At 44.7% G+C, this 17,721-nt stretch overlaps 1 protein-coding gene across 1 annotated transcript in view; it reads right to left on the bottom strand.

Annotated features, from left to right (window-relative positions):
- Positions 1–7,840, bottom strand: part of LOC148894551 (uncharacterized) — a 133,005-nt gene extending 125,165 nt beyond the window's left edge. The window contains exon 1 of the mRNA XM_089002593.1: positions 6,672–7,840. Coding sequence (XP_088858719.1) covers positions 6,672–7,036 — 365 coding nt within the window. The 5' untranslated portion in view covers positions 7,037–7,840. The remainder of the gene's footprint in view (positions 1–6,671) is intronic.
- Positions 7,841–17,721: the final 9,881 nt, after the last annotated feature.

Here is a 17,721-nt window from a genome sequence, read left to right as displayed (position 1 = left end):
TAGCTCTGAATAACATTGAAGATGGCATGCGCTAACCCTACATTGTTTCCATAGTGGGGAGAGAGGGGCACCTCTGGCACATGAGAAGTCAATTGTCAATATTATTTTGTCGATGAAACTGTTTCTCTGTCACATCATTGAGGAGATCAGGTGTCGGGAAGCTATGTCTCACGAGCCATATATGGCTCTTTTGATTATTGCATATGTCTTGCCGATAAACCTAAATACAGGCTAACGAACGCATTAGCTATCGCACGTCTCAGCTTGCGAACGTTAAATTCACGATAATATATTCTTGGCATACAAACTATTTTTCGGGAAACACACGGAGTGCTACGATGGCTGGCGGACTAATTTTTGGCGGACTAGTTTTCGACGGAAGAACACCAAACCACACGGCCGAACTGCGCCACTGTAGCTGCCGGACTACTTTTCCACACCCTATTTGTCTCCAAGGATTCGTTATCACAGATACTTCGGTTGTTATGGGACCGAAAAAGGTCCCACCAGGACACAAAACATAAATTACGGTCGAGCAGAACAAGGTGATCATCAAGAAACACGAACGAGGTGTGTGTTTGTGTGACTTAGCGGCCCCGTATCAGTATGCTAAGTCGACCATTGCTACCATCCTTCGGAACAAAGAAGCTTTAAAAGGTGCTTGTGTTGGTAAAGGTGTTTCCGTGTTGTCTAAGCAAAGGTCTCGGGCAATAGAAGAGGTTGAAAAACTTCTGTTAATTTGGATTAACGAAAAGCAGCTAGCCGGCGACAGCGTGAGTGAAGCAATTATCACAGAGAAAGCGCGGCAAATTCACTCAGATATCGTGAAGAGGCAACCTGGCACTTCGTCATCTATTGAGGATTTCAAGGCGAGACACGAATGGTTCGAGAACTTTAAGCGTCGTACAGGGATTCAGTGTCATGGTGAGGCAGCCAGTTCCGACAATAAAGCTACCGTAGCTTACAAGGGATCATTCCTCAAGATGGTGGAAGAAGAAGGCTACGTTCCTCATCAAGTGTTTAATGCTGATTAGACGGGCCTTTTTTGGAAAAAAAAAATGCCTAACTGGACTTTCATTACATAGGAAGAGACGTCCGTCCCTGGGCATAAGCCTATGAAAGATAGACTAACTCTCCTTCTTCCAGTCCTAATGGAATGTGACTTTCCCTCCCACTGAATTCCATCAAGCCATCAACAACATTCACAAATGTAAATAAAACAAGTGAATTATACAGTAGAGTTTATTTCTTTAATGACAATACCATAGCACATTTATTATACATAAAATAAGGTGTATTTTGTGTAGTTTCAAGGCTTATTTAGTAGAAAATTATGTTTTATGGGGACCTGGGAACAGATTATTCTCATTTTAATGGTTTCCTATGGGAAATTAAAGTTTGGAATACACACTTTTCACCATACACACACTTTCTGGGAACCAATTAAGTTTGTAAGCCAAGGTATCACTGTACATATTCTCGCTTTTTCGCTGTTCATTTTCTGTTTGGGTGGCAGTTGGCAGAAAGCGCAATTTTGATTGGATGATACTGACCTATGGCCGTTGCTGTTGAAACAGGTAAACGCCCCCTTTTAAATAAGTCAAAGTCAAAGGTCAAAGTCAAAGTCAGCTTTATTGTCAAATATGCTAATATTCATGACATACAGCACAGATGAAATTAATGTCCTCTCGGACCCAGTGTGCAAGGCATGCAAGGCACTTTTAACATGGATAAAAAGACATACAATTGACAACGGACAATACATGTAATTTCTGAATGTAAAGTGAGGTAGTGTGATCTGGAAAGTGAGGTAGTGATGTATGTAAAGTGACGTAATGTAGTAATGCAAAAACAAACAAGAAAGGTTTGAAGTGAGGTCTTGCAGAAAAAAATGAGAACAAAAAATAGAGTTCAGGATGATAGTACAGCATGTAGCGTATACTCCTCAGAGTTCGGTGAGTGTGGCAGTGGGAAGGGGCAGGGTGAGCAGGGCTGGGAGGGAGTTGAGTCTCCGGACTGTCTGATGGCAGAAACTGTCCTTGAGCCTGCTGGGTTGTCCTCGCCACCTCCTCCTCTGGACATGTCCAAACCATCTCAGTCTGGCCTCTCTGACTTTCTCTCCAAAGCCTCTAATATGAGTTGTTCCTCTAATGTGCTCATTCCTGATCCCATCCAACCTGGTCACTCCCAAAGAAAACCTCAACATCTTCAGCTCTGCCACCTCCAGCTCTGCTTCCTGTCTTTTCTTCAGTGGCACTGTCTCCAGTCCAAACATCATGGCTGGTCTCACCACAGGTTTATACACTTTTCCTTTCATCCTAGCTGAAACCCTTCTATCACACATCACACCTGACATTTTTCTGCAGCCATTCCAGCCTGCCTGGACACGCTTCTTCACCTCTTTTGCACGCTCTCCATTGCTCTGGACAGTTGACCTCAAGTACTTACAATCCTCCACCTTCTTTATCTCTTCGCCCTGGAGCATCACTCTTGCACTTGGATCCCTCTCATTCACACACATATTCCGTCTTACTGCGACTGATCTTCATTCCTCTCCTTTCCAGGGCATATCTCCCCACCTCTAGTTTCTCAGCCACCTGTTCCCTGTTCTCCCTACAGATCACAACATCGTCTGTCAGCCCGTCCATCACCATAGCAAATAAGAAGGGGCTCGGAGCTGACCCCTGGTGGAGTCCCACCTCCACCTTGAATTCCTCAGTCACACCGACAGCACACCTCACAACTGTCCTACAGTCATGATACATGTCTTGCATCGTTCTGACCTACTTTTCTGTCACTCTAGACTTCCTCATGCAATACCACAGCTCTTCTCTGGGCACCCTGTTTTCCACTTTCTTTACATATACAAAGACACAATGCAATTCCTTCTGACCTTCTCTGTACTTCTCTATCAGCATTCTTAAAGCAAACACTGCATCTGTCGTACTCTTTTTTTGGGATGAAGCCATACTGCTGCTCACAAATCTTCACTTCTGCTCTTAGTCTAGTTTCAACTACTCTTTCCCAGAATTTCATTGTATGGCTCATCAACTTTATTCCTCTGTAGTTAGTACAACTCTGCACATCTCCTTTGTTCTTAAAAATGGGCACGAGTACACATCGTCTCCATTCTTCAGGCATCTGTTCACCATCTATCATCTTGTTGAATAACCCAGTCAGGAACACCACCGCCACCTCTCCAAGACATTCCATACCTCGATTGGTAAATCATCAGGCCCGAGTGCCTTTCCCCCCTTCATCCTCTTCAGCGCCCTCCTCACTTCATCCTTGCTAATGTTTGCTACGTCTTGGTCTACAACAGTCACGTCTTCTACTCTTTGTTCCTTCTCATTTTCCTCATTCATCAATTCTTCAAAGTACTCTTTCCATCTTACCATCACACTACTGGCACCTGTTAATACATTGCCATCTCTATCCTTAATCATCCGAACCTGCTGCAGGTCCTTACCATCTTTGTCTCTCTGTCTTGCCAGCCTGTAAAGATCAGTCTCGGCTACCTTGCTGTCCAGCCGAGCATACAAGTAATCATAGGGCTCTTGTTTGGCCTTTGCCACCTTTACTTTAACCGTGCGCTGCATCTCCTTGTACTGCTGTCTACTCTCGTCCATTCTCTCAGTGTCCCACTTCTTCTTTGCTAACCTCTTTCTCTGTATACCCTCCCGCACCTCTCCATTTCACCACCAAGTCTCCTTATCTACCTTTCTTCCACTCAATACACCAAGTACTTTCCGACCTGTGTGTCTTTCGATGAGAAGGTTTCTTCAGCCGTCATCTGTACAAAAGTGAAGGTTTCGGACGTTTCGCCTCCTATCCAAGAGGCTTCGTCAGCGAACTAAAAGTCTCACATTTTAGTTCGCTGACGAAGCCTCTTGGATAGGAGGCGAAACGTCCGAAACCTTCACTTTTGTACAGATGACGGCTGAAGAAACCTTCTCATCGATGGACCACTCCTGTACGACTGAGAGCTTACACAGACGGACCTGTGTGTCTGATTATGTTTGCTGTAGTTTGCCAGTCATCTGTAAGGACCTCTTGCCCACCCAGTGCTTGTCTTACCTCCTTCCTAAATGTCATGCAACACTCTTCCTTGTTCAACTTCCACCATTTTGTCCTCACTACAGCCTTTGGGTTTTTCATCTTCTACTCCGCTCATCCTACACCCCAACCTATGCTGAAAGAATACACTCTCACCAACCACTACTTTCCAGTCACTGATTTAGTTTAGATATTCATGACATACAGCACAGATGAAATTAATGTCCTCTCGGACCCAGTGTGCAAGGCATGCAAGGCACTTTTAACATGGATAAAAAGACATACAATTGACAACGGACAATACATGTAATTTCTGAATGTAAAGTGAGGTAGTGTGATCTGGAAAGTGATGTAGTGATGTATGTAAAGTGACGTAATGTAGTAATGCAAAAACAAACAAGAAAGGTTTGAAGTGAGGTCTTGCAGAAAAAAATGAGAACAAAAAATAGAGTTCAGGATGATAGTACAGCATGTAGCGTATACTCCTCAGAGTTCGGTGAGTGTGGCAGTGGGAAGGGGCAGGGTGAGCAGGGCTGGGAGGGAGTTGAGTCTCCGGACTGTCTGATGGCAGAAACTGTCCTTGAGCCTGCTGGGTTGTCCTCGCCACCTCCGCTGGGACAAGCCTGGTACACCTTCCCAGTGAGGTGACCAGAAAGCCTACCAAATAGATAACCGAGTCACCTGTCATGATTCACAATCAAGCATCTGCCAACAACTGACTGGCCGTTTATTTTCTCTGCCTTATTTTTCCTCTCCACTTTCTCGTGGTCACCATTTCGTATTGTTCTTCTTCTTCTCCTTTTCCTTACGGCTTTTCCCTTCACGGGTCGCCACAATAAATCAATGTCCTCCATCTATCCCGGTTTTGTGCATCCTCTTCTCTCACACTGCCTACCTTCATGTCCTCTTTGACCACATCCATAAACCTCCTCTTCGGTCTTCCTCTCGGTCTCCTGCCTGGCAGTTCAAGATTCAGCATCCTTCTCCCGACATAGTCGTTCTCTCTCCTCTGGACATGTCCAAACCATCTCAGTCTGGCCTCTCTGACTTTCTCTCCAAAGCCTCTAATATGAGTTGTTCCTCTAATGTGCTCATTCCTGATCCCATCCAACCTGGTCACTCCCAAAGAAAACCTCAACATCTTCAGCTCTGCCACCTCCAGCTCTGCTTCCTGTCTTTTCTTCAGTGGCACTGTCTCCAGTCCAAACATCATGGCTGGTCTCACCACAGGTTTATACACTTTTCCTTTCATCCTAGCTGAAACCCTTCTATCACACATCACACCTGACATTTTTCTGCAGCCATTCCAGCCTGCCTGGACACGCTTCTTCACCTCTTTTGCACGCTCTCCATTGCTCTGGACAGTTGACCTCAAGTACTTACAATCCTCCACCTTCTTTATCTCTTCGCCCTGGAGCATCACTCTTGCACTTGGATCCCTCTCATTCACACACATATTCCGTCTTACTGCGACTGATCTTCATTCCTCTCCTTTCCAGGGCATATCTCCCCACCTCTAGTTTCTCAGCCACCTGTTCCCTGTTCTCCCTACAGATCACAACATCGTCTGTCAGCCCGTCCATCACCATAGCAAATAAGAAGGGGCTCAGAGCTGACCCCTGGTGGAGTCCCACCTCCACCTTGAATTCCTCAGTCACACCGACAGCACACCTCACAACTGTCCTACAGTCATGATACATGTCTTGCATCGTTCTGACCTACTTTTCTGTCACTCTAGACTTCCTCATGCAATACCACAGCTCTTCTCTGGGCACCCTGTTTTCCACTTTCTCTACATATACAAAGACACAATGCAATTCCTTCTGACCTTCTCTGTACTTCTCTATCAGCATTCTTAAAGCAAACACTGCATCTGTCGTACTCTTTTTTTGGGATGAAGCCATACTGCTGCTCACAAATCTTCACTTCTGCTCTTAGTCTAGTTTCAACTACTCTTTCCCAGAATTTCATTGTATGGCTCATCAACTTTATTCCTCTGTAGTTAGTACAACTCTGCACATCTCCTTTGTTCTTAAAAATGGGCACGAGTACACGTCGTCTCCATTCTTCAGGCATCTGTTCACCATCTATCATCTTGTTGAATAACCCAGTCAGGAACACCACCGCCACCTCTCCAAGACATTCCATACCTCGATTGGTAAATCATCAGGCCCGAGTGCCTTTCCCCCCTTCATCCTCTTCAGCGCCCTCCTCACTTCATCCTTGCTAATGTTTGCTACGTCTTGGTCTACAACAGTCACGTCTTCTACTCTTTGTTCCTTCTCATTTTCCTCATTCATCAATTCTTCAAAGTACTCTTTCCATCTTACCATCACACTACTGGCACCTGTTAATACATTGCCATCTCTATCCTTAATCATCCGAACCTGCTGCAGGTCCTTACCATCTTTGTCTCTCTGTCTTGCCAGCCTGTAAAGATCAGTCTCGCCTACCTTGCTGTCCAGCCGAGCATACAAGCCTTTGCCACCTTTACTTTAACCGTGCGCTGCATCTCCTTGTACTGCTGTCTACTCTCGTCCATTCTCTCAGTGTCCCACTTCTTCTTTGCTAACCTCTTTCTCTGTATACCCTCCCGCACCTCTCCATTTCACCACCAAGTCTCCTTATCTACCTTTCTTCCACTCAATACACCAAGTACTTTCCGACCTGTGTGTCTGATTATGTTTGCTGTAGTTTGCCAGTCATCTGTAAGGACCTCTTGCCCACCCAGTGCTTGTCTTACCTCCTTCCTAAATGTCATGCAACACTCTTCCTTGTTCAACTTCCACCATTTTGTCCTCACTACAGCCTTTGGGTTTTTCATCTTCCTCACTGCCAGCGTCATCCTACACACCACCAACCTATGCTGTCTGGCTACACTCTCACCAACCACTACTTTGCAGTCACTGATTTCGTTTAGATGGCGCCGTTCACACAAAATGTAATCTATCTGTGTACTTCTGCCTCCACTCTTGTTCATGTTCCTGTCTCTTCTGAAAGAAATTATTCACAATAGCCATTTCCATTCTCTTAGCAAAGTCAACCACCTTCAGCATTCCTCATCTGGAGTCCAAACCAGCCCATCATCTCCTCATCATCTTTGTTTCTTGCTCCAACATGTCCATTGAAGTCTCCACCAATTACAACCCTTTCACTTCTCGGAATGTTCTGTATGACTTCATAAAAGTCCAACCAAAATTGCTCCTTCTCCGCCAGCTCACATCGTACTTGTGGGGCATACCCACAAACAACATTGAACATCACACCTTCAATTTCTAGCTTCAGACTCATCATTCTATCTGATACTCTTTTTACTTCTTAGACATTCCTAACAAACTCCTCTTTTAAGATAACCCCAACTCATTTCTCTTTCTGTCTTCACCATGATAGAACAACTTAAACCCTGACCCTAAGCTTCTAGCCTTGCTCTCTTTCCACCTGGTCTCCTGGACACACAGTATGTCTACCTTCCTTCTCTGCATCATGTCTACCAGCTCCCCACCTTTACCTGTCATTGTTCCTACATTCAAAGTTCCTACACTTAGTTCTATACTCTTGGTGTTCCATTTCTCTCTTTTCCTCCGGGCACACATCCCTCCTGTCCTTCTTCGACCAACAGTAGTCAATTTTCCACTGGCACCCTGAAGGTCAACAGTACCAATGGCGGCTGTTGTTAACCCGGGCCTCGACCCATCTGGTATGGGATTCAGTGTTTTGATTCGCATATTTATTTTGGCAATTTTTTTTACGTCGGATGCCCTTCCTGACACAACCCTCTGTATTTTTCCGGGCTTGGGACCGGCACAACAAGACACTGGCTTGTGCCCCCTTGTGGCTTCATTACCATTTTGTATTGTTAGTTTACTGTATTTTTTTTTAGTATAACGCGCAAAATTTTCTCCCTAAAAAGAACTCGAAAGTCTGGGTGCACATTGTAAAGGCCTGGGAAAAAAAAATCTCATATATATTTAATGCTTTATCTCTTGCAGGAGGGGGCAGCATTTCCATGGATCTCTCCATGGTCGAGCTGTTGTTCAGGTGCCCTTCAGTTTTGATTCTCGGGGGAAAAAAAAGCATGCGCATTACTTTTTCTTAATTGTTGATTATCATTTCTTTAGCTACGCTTCGTTTCCTTTCCTCGCCTCGCCCACACTGTAACGTGAGGTAAGCATTGCTGTTTTGCAAAATTACCAATATCCAGAGTTTTGATTCAGTATTCTTCATATTTTAATTGATATACTGTTACCGAGCTGAGAAAAAGTGAGACAACATTTTATAGATTTTTAATTGAAAATTAGGTGTGTGCGTTATCCACGTGTGCGCGTTATACTCAAATAAATACAGTATTCTTGGTTTGTATTCATTATGAATTGGTTTTCTTGTTCTTTTGTGACAAACAATTTCTGTTTATATTTTATTTGCCCTTTGCAGGTGCTTTTTTGTTTCTCTCATGTTATTGTAGGGTGTTTACCTGTATTATTTTTTACTTTTTAGGCCACACACCACTTTCTCTTTATGAAATATTTGTTGCGCATATTTAAGAACAGCTCTGAGCCCCTTCTTATTTGCTGAGCTAGGATGAAAGGAAAAGTGTATAAAACAGTGGTGAGACCAGCCATGGTGTTTGGACTGGAGAGAGTGCCACTGAAGAAAAGACAAGAAGCAGAGCTGGAGGTAGCATACCTGAAGATGTTGAGGTTTTCTTTGGGAGTGACCAGGTTGGATAGGATCAGGAATGACTACATTAGAGGGACAACTCATATTAGATGCTTCGGAGAGAAAGTCAGAGAGGCCAGACTGAGATGGTTTGGACATGTCCAGAGGAGAGAGAGTGACTATATCGGGAGAAGGGTGCTGAGCCTTGAACTGCCAGGCAGGAGACCGAGAGGAAGACTGAAGAGGAGGCTTATGGATGTGGTCAAAGAGGACATGAAGGTAGCTGGTGTGAGAGAAGAGGATGCACAAAACCGGGATAGATGGAGGACATTGATTCACAGTGGCGACCCCTGAGGGGAAAAGCCGAGAGGAAAAGAAGAAGAAGATTTTATCTCAGTCTACCTTTTGAGAGCCCACTTCTGATCGACATCTATGCAAACTGTTGTGCAAACAGCTCATTAACCTGAATCAGAGAATACATTTTAGAACTCGTTTAGAACTTTCTTTCTATTTTTGTGTCAAGAAATGTTTTTGTGGAGTTCTTTTTCATCTATTTATCCATTCTCCAAACTGCGCATATTCACACTGGTGAATTGTTTACAACTCAGGCATGAACAATATTGAGAAACCACAGTTTTATTTTTGTTTTTTTTATGGGACTCAAATGTGCAACAGCCTATTATGGCGTGAAGTAGGATTTAAGCATGTGTGTGTGCGTGTGTGCGTGTGTCTGCACCCGTTTGTTTGCCATTGCTGATTTCCCTCCGGCGACCCCTGAAACCGCCTCTGCTATAGCTAGTCATATTTGCGCGAGGGCTAATGCTTTATCATCAAGATCAAGATAAAAACAATAAAGGTATTCTCAAAATCATCATTATTGATTTTCCCTGTTAAAACTGCAAGTACATTCAAATTCAACGTGATGGCCAAACGATCGCAAAATGCATTTCATGCATGCTGAGGCATGTCAGTTGAAGGCCAGCCAGTGACAAATCCAAGGACAAGCGTAACAAATTCGGTACATGAGAAGACAAAAATTACGGAGCGTACAGAACATAATTTGATGGTTTTAGTGTAAAAAAAGAAATCATTCATTATTATTTCTATTTGTATTATTTATAAAGGAGTCCAAGATGGCGCCCGAGTAGGCAGCTGTCAGCAAGTGTTCTGATTCTTTTGTCACCTTGTACTGTTGTGCATCGTGTGGAATGGATACGGATTGTCTTTCAGCATTTTTGGCCACGACATTCATCAAGGAGGAGACTGTGCTGAGCGGTTGCGCCTTTTCGGCAGCATGAATATGCCAGGACTGTTTTTGAATGGGAGGAATGTTGGTGCCATTCGAGTGGCTTCGCTGGACAGCTCGGGGCCATTGTGATGTTTTGCGCCTGTAATGGGCAGCATCTTCACAGCCCCGCTTTGTTCAATGGAAAGGTCGGTGCTGTTGGACAGTTTGTGGCTGGATGGATGCATGGCTTGAGGAGCCCGTGATAAGAAGAAAGGAGCGTCAGCGCAGAGTGCGGATGTGGAACTGTCGCGACTTAGAATTGAAGCGGATTTATGTGGGACAGGAGATGTGAGTCAATGTCTTTTCCTCAATGGATGCTACAGCTGCGTGTTTGTTTTCAACATTTAGCTTTTAGTCGACGTGCACATTCCACCATGATGTCCCTGATCCACTGGTGAAAAGATGCTTTGATCCTAAACTCTCTTCACTAGGTGTAGTCTCTCACATGCCGGCAATCCTAGTAGACCCTGCACATCCTTTGGAACTATGATGAAAGATAGCTTATGTAATTGGCCTTTGTGTGTCACATTCACAATGCATTTTCCTTTCATGGGTATGACTGCACCCGCATAAGCTGTTACTTTCATGTTTGCCCTATGTATTTTTGGTCTCGGCCTGATTTTCATGAAATCAGTGTCTGAAATGACATTCACGTTGGCTCCAGTATCCAATTTGAATTTTAGATGAATGGTGTTCACTTTCAGCGTAGTGATCCAATCTCTTTCTTCTCTTTCATCTTTTACAGCATTCACATAAAGTTCCTCCACTTCATAATGATCATCTACTGTATCTACCTTGCCTTTGATTTATTGGTTCCTGCAGCAACGACCATAGTGATTTTCTTTGTCAGTTTTTACATAGTTTCCCATATGCTGGGCACTGCTTTGAGGGGTGTTGCGTACCACGAGTACATTTTTCTTTGAATATCCTATTTTTGTTGGGCGTCTGTGTAAGCTCTCAGTCGTACAGGAGTGGTCCATCGATGAGAAGGTTTCTTCAGCCGTCATCTGTACAAAAGTGAAGGTTTCGGACGTTTCGCCTCCTATCCAAGAGGCTTCGTCAGCGAACTTTTGTTGGGTTGTCTCACTTTTGCTTTCATATCAGCAGTCTTGTTTTTGTGGAATCTGTGTGCATTTTTTTTCCACTGCATCCACATTGCAGCTGGAATCATTTAGCAGCTCTTTAGCCTGTGACTTAACAGTCTCAGCGGCTCTACACAGTGCTAAGGCTTTTTCCAGGTCCAGATCTGATTCTCTGAGTAGCCTTTCTCTCAGTTTATTGTGTGTATCGCCACACACTATTCTGTCTTTGATCAGTGATTCTGTTAATCCACCAAACTCACATGTCTTTGATCTGTTTCTTAGCTCATTTGCATATTGGTCAATAGCTTCTCCAACTGTCTGTATACATGTGAAGAATCTGTGCCTTTCAAACGTCACATTGTGTTTCGGAATGCAGTGAGCTTCAAACTTTTCCATTATTTTTGAAAGCTTCATCTTGTCATCCTCAGCATCAAATGTGAAGTTATTGTAGACCTCTCGAGCTTCCTCTCCCACAACGTGCAAACACATGGATGCTTTCATCTTTGAATAGCTTTCATCAGCTCCAATTGCAGACAAAGACAGTTCAAAACGTGACTTAAATCTCTTCCAGTTTTCAGCCACATTACCTGTTAGCTGCATAGCTGTAGGTGGACGTAAAGCTTCTATTTCTGCCGTTTCCTGCTGTGGGTTGTGCTCAATATCTTTCCTCCGTGGAATTTTCCGTTCCAAGTCCTTTTATCGTCCTCTGGTCTTTCAGACCAATTCTGACACCATGTGTTGCTTTGTGTAAGCGGGTTCGGTAAATGAAACAACTTCTGAATAGAGTTGAGGTTCTTTATTAGGACAGCTGTGTTGGTTGGAAGGAGAAGGCAATTGACATGTGTGGATCTCGTAGGCTCTCATCAGACTGACTTGCAGCAGCGCGCATGTTCCTTTGGTTTATAGCCAGGCATCACTAGTTGAACATGCAAATATTACAAGCATTATTTCCCCTTTTGCCAAAATATTTTTATAATAATTTTGCAAATATATTGAGAGCAGATCCAGGATCATATGTGATAAAATCCAGACACTTATTATGGTGCTTCTACCTTATTGGAAAAACACGAATCACAATATAACTCCTTGTGATTGATGTCATGACCCATTTGTAACATAGGAGAACTCAGTGAGAGGAATCGTCAGGCGAACAAACCCACACTTGGAAACACATTACTCACCATGTATTCCATTGGAGACTAAGACATTGAATAAAAAGGCCTGGAGTGCGCAGTCTTCTCGTAGGGGCCCTTGTAAGTTTTTGTCCCTTACTCTGTCTGCTTTCAAGTGATTTTATGAGTGCAGAGTACCTTAAAATCCTGACGTAGATGCTTGACGGATAACCTGCGTACACTGTTAACAAGCTTCTGGACGTGTGTCACAGAGGCCTTCGGTACCTGGTTACCTTTGAAAGTAAAGGAACTGATTTTGGCAGGACACTCATCTTTGACCTCCATCAACAACACTTGATCACCTGTGTCGTGTACCAAGTGGCGCCAGTCGGTGGAGAAAGGGGGGGGGGGGGGGGGTCCTGTCAGGTCTCCTCTGCAACCTGAGCTCAGACTCCCTTCTCCTGTGTTGTGTGTGTTGTGTGATTGCAGGTTTGGTATGATGAAGTCACCAGCAGCTGTATATGATCAAACTGATTAGCAGCATAGACCCCCGGATATTCAACATTATATGTCAAGTTTGCACATGATATGCTTATGATAGCCTTATCTGGATTTCTCGTCCCCAGCTTGCCTCCTTGTCTTTGTTCCATGTACACATGCTTTGAATCTTGTTCCCATTCTGCCTGAATTAAGCACAGTTTACTAGTTCTAGCACCAGGAACCATTCCCATTAAGCCACAGCCCTCCAACTATGTTTGTAAACAAATATCATCGTCATGACCTCTAATTCTCCTCTCACATCTGGATTTATGTTATCATCGCCATTAGAGCCTGAAAGGTGCTGTCAAGTCAAATAAGAGATTTTTTTCAAAATACAATACACGTTTGAAGATAATTGCTAAAAATATGCGCAGACGGTGAATGTATAGGCTTACTTGTAGAGCTATAGGGTTAAACAGTCTTTCACGATTTCTTTTTGCAAAGGGTGGAGGGCATATCAACTGTGATGCCCTTTGGGGTTGAGTATGAGTCCTCCAGCCCCTTGTTACATAATAACTTACATCCTTTCTTAACATCAGTGGTTGTCTTTTTTAATCTCCCTCCAGTTAGTTAGCTAGCTATGGCTACGCCGCAAAAATGTATTTTTCGGATAGTCAGATGGCATGGCCTTCCAAGAAAACCTCATTGTGTGTCCCGTGTGCAATATCACACAGAGAAGGTGGAAAATATGTATTTATTTACTTTTTAAATCTTGTGCGACAGGTAATTTTAGCGTTGTTGTCGTGGGATGGAAAAGCCTCCATGACGAACCAATGGGATTTATTCCATCCACTGGGGGCTATTGTGGGTAACACTTCACAGCTCAACAGTGTAGTTATGTGTAAGCACAAGACATATACTATACCAAATAGCATCAATTTTCCCAGTTTGTAGAATTGTTATTAGATTGACAGCTGAGTGAAGAATAATTTTGAGGACATTTGTTTTTAATTGTTATGACATCATGTTGATCGATTTGAATCATTAACATTTGACAGAGTTGTTACACTCACTGATCTGTCATGTTAAAATTAGAATGTATTAATTTTCCTTGACAGGGACTTAATGCAGATGAGAAATCGTCTGGTTCTCCAGAAGAGAAATAATCTGCTTCAGGACTTTTTGTTTGTTGAAGAGTCCAGTTTACAGAGCAGTATGGGAGAACTCAATGTATTTTATCATGAACTGGTTGGGATTATGCAAATAACATAACTTAGGGAATTGAGTATGTCAAGTTAATGATTGTGAAAGTGAAAAATTGAAGGTGTGACGATGAATATTGAAAAGGAGAATTCTTGGATTAAGTTACTTAAGGTCATAGGGAGCATTCAGGACTTTGTTAGAGACAATAGGAAAAAGTCGACGGAAGCATGTGTTGTTCTACATCATGGAGTTAAACGTATGCAGGAGCCCACGCTGACACATGCATGGATGATCTACTGCTTATCCAGAATCAGGTCGCGGGGGCAGCAGCTTTAACAGGAACACCCAGATTTCTCATCTCCCAGTGATTTCTTTTCGCTCTTTCCAGGGAATCCTATTGCCATGCCAGCGGGGTACCAGTCTCCCCAGCGTGTCCTTGGTCATCCCTGTGGCCTCCTGCCAGTGAGACATGGCCGGAACACCTCACCATGGAGCCGTCCAGGAGGTATCCTAAGCAGATGCCCGAGCCACCTCATCTGATCTACGTGGAGGAGAAGCGGCTCAACTCTGAGCTTCCCCCAAATGACCGAGCTTCTCACCTTATCTATGAGGGAGAGCCCGGACACCCAATGAAGACAATTTATTTCAGTCGCTGTGTCGCACGGCGAGACAGCAAGCAGGTGGAAAGAGGATAAAAGTTCACTCAGCTCGATGCAGGAAGGGTATTGTGAGTTTTCTTTATTTGAAGTTGATATCAGCTTTCAACAGACCACAGGTAACACCGCTCTCCAGCTTGTCCTTTGTCCCTCTTCTTCCTCCTCGAAGTGACTGGCTCAGGCTGGCTTTAAAGGTGCTTCACCTGTGCTTCTGGCCAATCAGGTCCCAGCGGCAATTGGCCATTCCCAGGTGGTTGCAATCACCTTCTCAGAGTCAATTAGTGGTCGCCCAACTCAACTATTTTGGATGGGGAGAAATGCGCACCTTTCTCCCAATCAGAATCAGAATCAGAATCATCTTTATTGCCAAGTATGTAGAACACACAAGGAATTTGTTTCCGGTAGAACACGCTGCACTAGTATCGTTGTCAAAAAAAAAAAAAAAAACTGCTAAGTGGCACTATACAGTTCCATTTTGGCTACTGTTGAAAGAGTTCAAAGAGTTAATGGCTTGGGGGAAGAAGCTGTTTAAATGTCTGCTGGATTTGGTGCACATGGATCGGTAGCGCCTGCCTGAGGGGAGTAGCTGGAAAAGGTGGTGGGCAGGGTGCGGAGGGTCCAGTAGGATTTTCCGCGCCCTAGTTTGGATTCTTGCAGTGTGCAAGTCCTCGAGAGTGGGTAGGGCGGTGCCAATGATTTTTTTCCGCCGTCCTAACTGTCCGTTGAAGTCGGATTTTGTCCATTTTTGTGGCGGCCCCGAACCAAACGGTGATGGAAGAACACAGGATGGATTCGATGACAGCCGTGTAAAAATGTTGCAGCACCTCCTGTGGCAGGCCATGCTTCTTGAGCAGCCTCAGGAAGTACATTCTCTGTTGGGCCTTTTTCAGGATAGAGTTGGTGTTGACCTCCCACTTCATGTCCTGGGAGACTGTGATTCCCAGGAACTTCAAGGTCTCAACGGTTGACACCAGGCAGTTGGATAGTGTGAGGGGTAGCTGTGGTGATGGATGTTTCCTGAAGTCCACCATCATCTCAACTGTCTTGAGCGTGTTCAGCTCCAGGTTGTGACGGCTGCACCAGAGCTCCAGCTGCTCCACTTGTTGTCGGTACGCAGACTCGTCGACCGTCTTTGATGAGACCGATGACCGTGGTGTCGTCTGCGAACTTTATGAATTTGACAGCTGGGTGCGTTGAGGTGCAGTCGTTCGTGTAGAGAGAGAAGAGCAATGGAGAGAGGACGCATCCCTGCGGGGCTCCAGTGCTCGTGGTTCGTGTTGTGGATGATATATTTCCCAGTCTGACCTGTTGTGTCCGTCCTGTCAGGAAGCTGAGGGTCCACTGGCAGATCGTGGGGGACACACCAAGCTGGAGAAGTTTGGGGATGAGGAGTTCTGGGATGATGGTATTGAACGCAGAGCTGTAGTCCACAAACAGGATCCTTGCGTAGGTTCCTGTGTTGTCAAGGTGGTCGAGGATGTGATGCAGTCCAATGTTGACTGCATCCTCCACAGACCTGTTTGCCCGGTAGGCAAACTGAAGAGGATCTAGCAGAGGTCCGGTGATGTTCTTTAGGTGGTTCAGCACGAGGCGTTCAAAGGACTTCATGACCACAGACGTCAGAGCGACAGGTCTATAGTCGTTCAATCCCGAGGGTGCTGGTTTCTTTGGAACTGGGACGATAGTAGACTGTTTGAAGCAGGATGGGACTTCACACTGCTCCAGGGATCTGTTGAAGATTTGTGTGAAGACCGGAGCCAGTTTTCCTTGACAGGGACTTAATGCAGATGAGAAATCGTCTGGTTCTCCAGAAGAGAAATAATCTGCTTCAGGACTTTTTGTTTGTTGAAGAGTCCAGTTTACAGAGCAGTATGGGAGAACTCAATGTATTTTATCATGAACTGGTTGGGATTATGCAAATAACATAACTTAGGGAATTGAGTATGTCAAGTTAATGATTGTGAAAGTGAAAAATTGAAGGTGTGACGATGAATATTGAAAAGGAGAATTCTTGGATTAAGTTACTTAAGGTCATAGGGAGCATTCAGGACTTTGTTAGAGACAATAGGAAAAAGTCGACGGAAGCATGTGTTGTTCTACATCATGGAGTTAAACGTATGCAGGAGCCCACGCTGACACATGCATGGATGATCTACTGCTTATCCAGAATCAGGTCGCGGGGGCAGCAGCTTTAACAGGAACACCCAGATTTCTCATCTCCCAGTGATTTCTTTTCGCTCTTTCCAGGGAATCCTATTGCCATGCCAGCGGGGTACCAGTCTCCCCAGCGTGTCCTTGGTCATCCCTGTGGCCTCCTGCCAGTGAGACATGGCCGGAACACCTCACCATGGAGCCGTCCAGGAGGTATCCTAAGCAGATGCCCGAGCCACCTCATCTGATCTACGTGGAGGAGAAGCGGCTCAACTCTGAGCTTCCCCCAAATGACCGAGCTTCTCACCTTATCTATGAGGGAGAGCCCGGACACCCAATGAAGACAATTTATTTCAGTCGCTGTGTCGCACGGCGAGACAGCAAGCAGGTGGAAAGAGGATAAAAGTTCACTCAGCTCGATGCAGGAAGGGTATTGTGAGTTTTCTTTATTTGAAGTTGATATCAGCTTTCAACAGACCACAGGTAACACCGCTCTCCAGCTTGTCCTTTGTCCCTCTTCTTCCTCCTCGAAGTGACTGGCTCAGGCTGGCTTTAAAGGTGCTTCACCTGTGCTTCTGGCCAATCAGGTCCCAGCGGCAATTGGCCATTCCCAGGTGGTTGCAATCACCTTCTCAGAGTCAATTAGTGGTCGCCCAACTCAACTATTTTGGATGGGGAGAAATGCGCACCTTTCTCCCAATCAGAATCAGAATCAGAATCATCTTTATTGCCAAGTATGTAGAACACACAAGGAATTTGTTTCCGGTAGAACACGCTGCACTAGTATCGTTGTCAAAAAAAAAAAAAAAAACTGCTAAGTGGCACTATACAGTTCCATTTTGGCTACTGTTGAAAGAGTTCAAAGAGTTAATGGCTTGGGGGAAGAAGCTGTTTAAATGTCTGCTGGATTTGGTGCACATGGATCGGTAGCGCCTGCCTGAGGGGAGTAGCTGGAAAAGGTGGTGGGCAGGGTGCGGAGGGTCCAGTAGGATTTTCCGCGCCCTAGTTTGGATTCTTGCAGTGTGCAAGTCCTCGAG

The sequence above is a fragment of the Hippocampus bargibanti genome, linkage group LG08 (genome assembly GCF_051943395.1).
Source record: "Hippocampus bargibanti isolate YZ-2025 linkage group LG08, ASM5194339v1, whole genome shotgun sequence".
Classification (NCBI taxonomy): domain Eukaryota; kingdom Metazoa; phylum Chordata; class Actinopteri; order Syngnathiformes; family Syngnathidae; genus Hippocampus; species Hippocampus bargibanti.
This window is presented reverse-complemented; position numbering and strand designations above follow the sequence as displayed.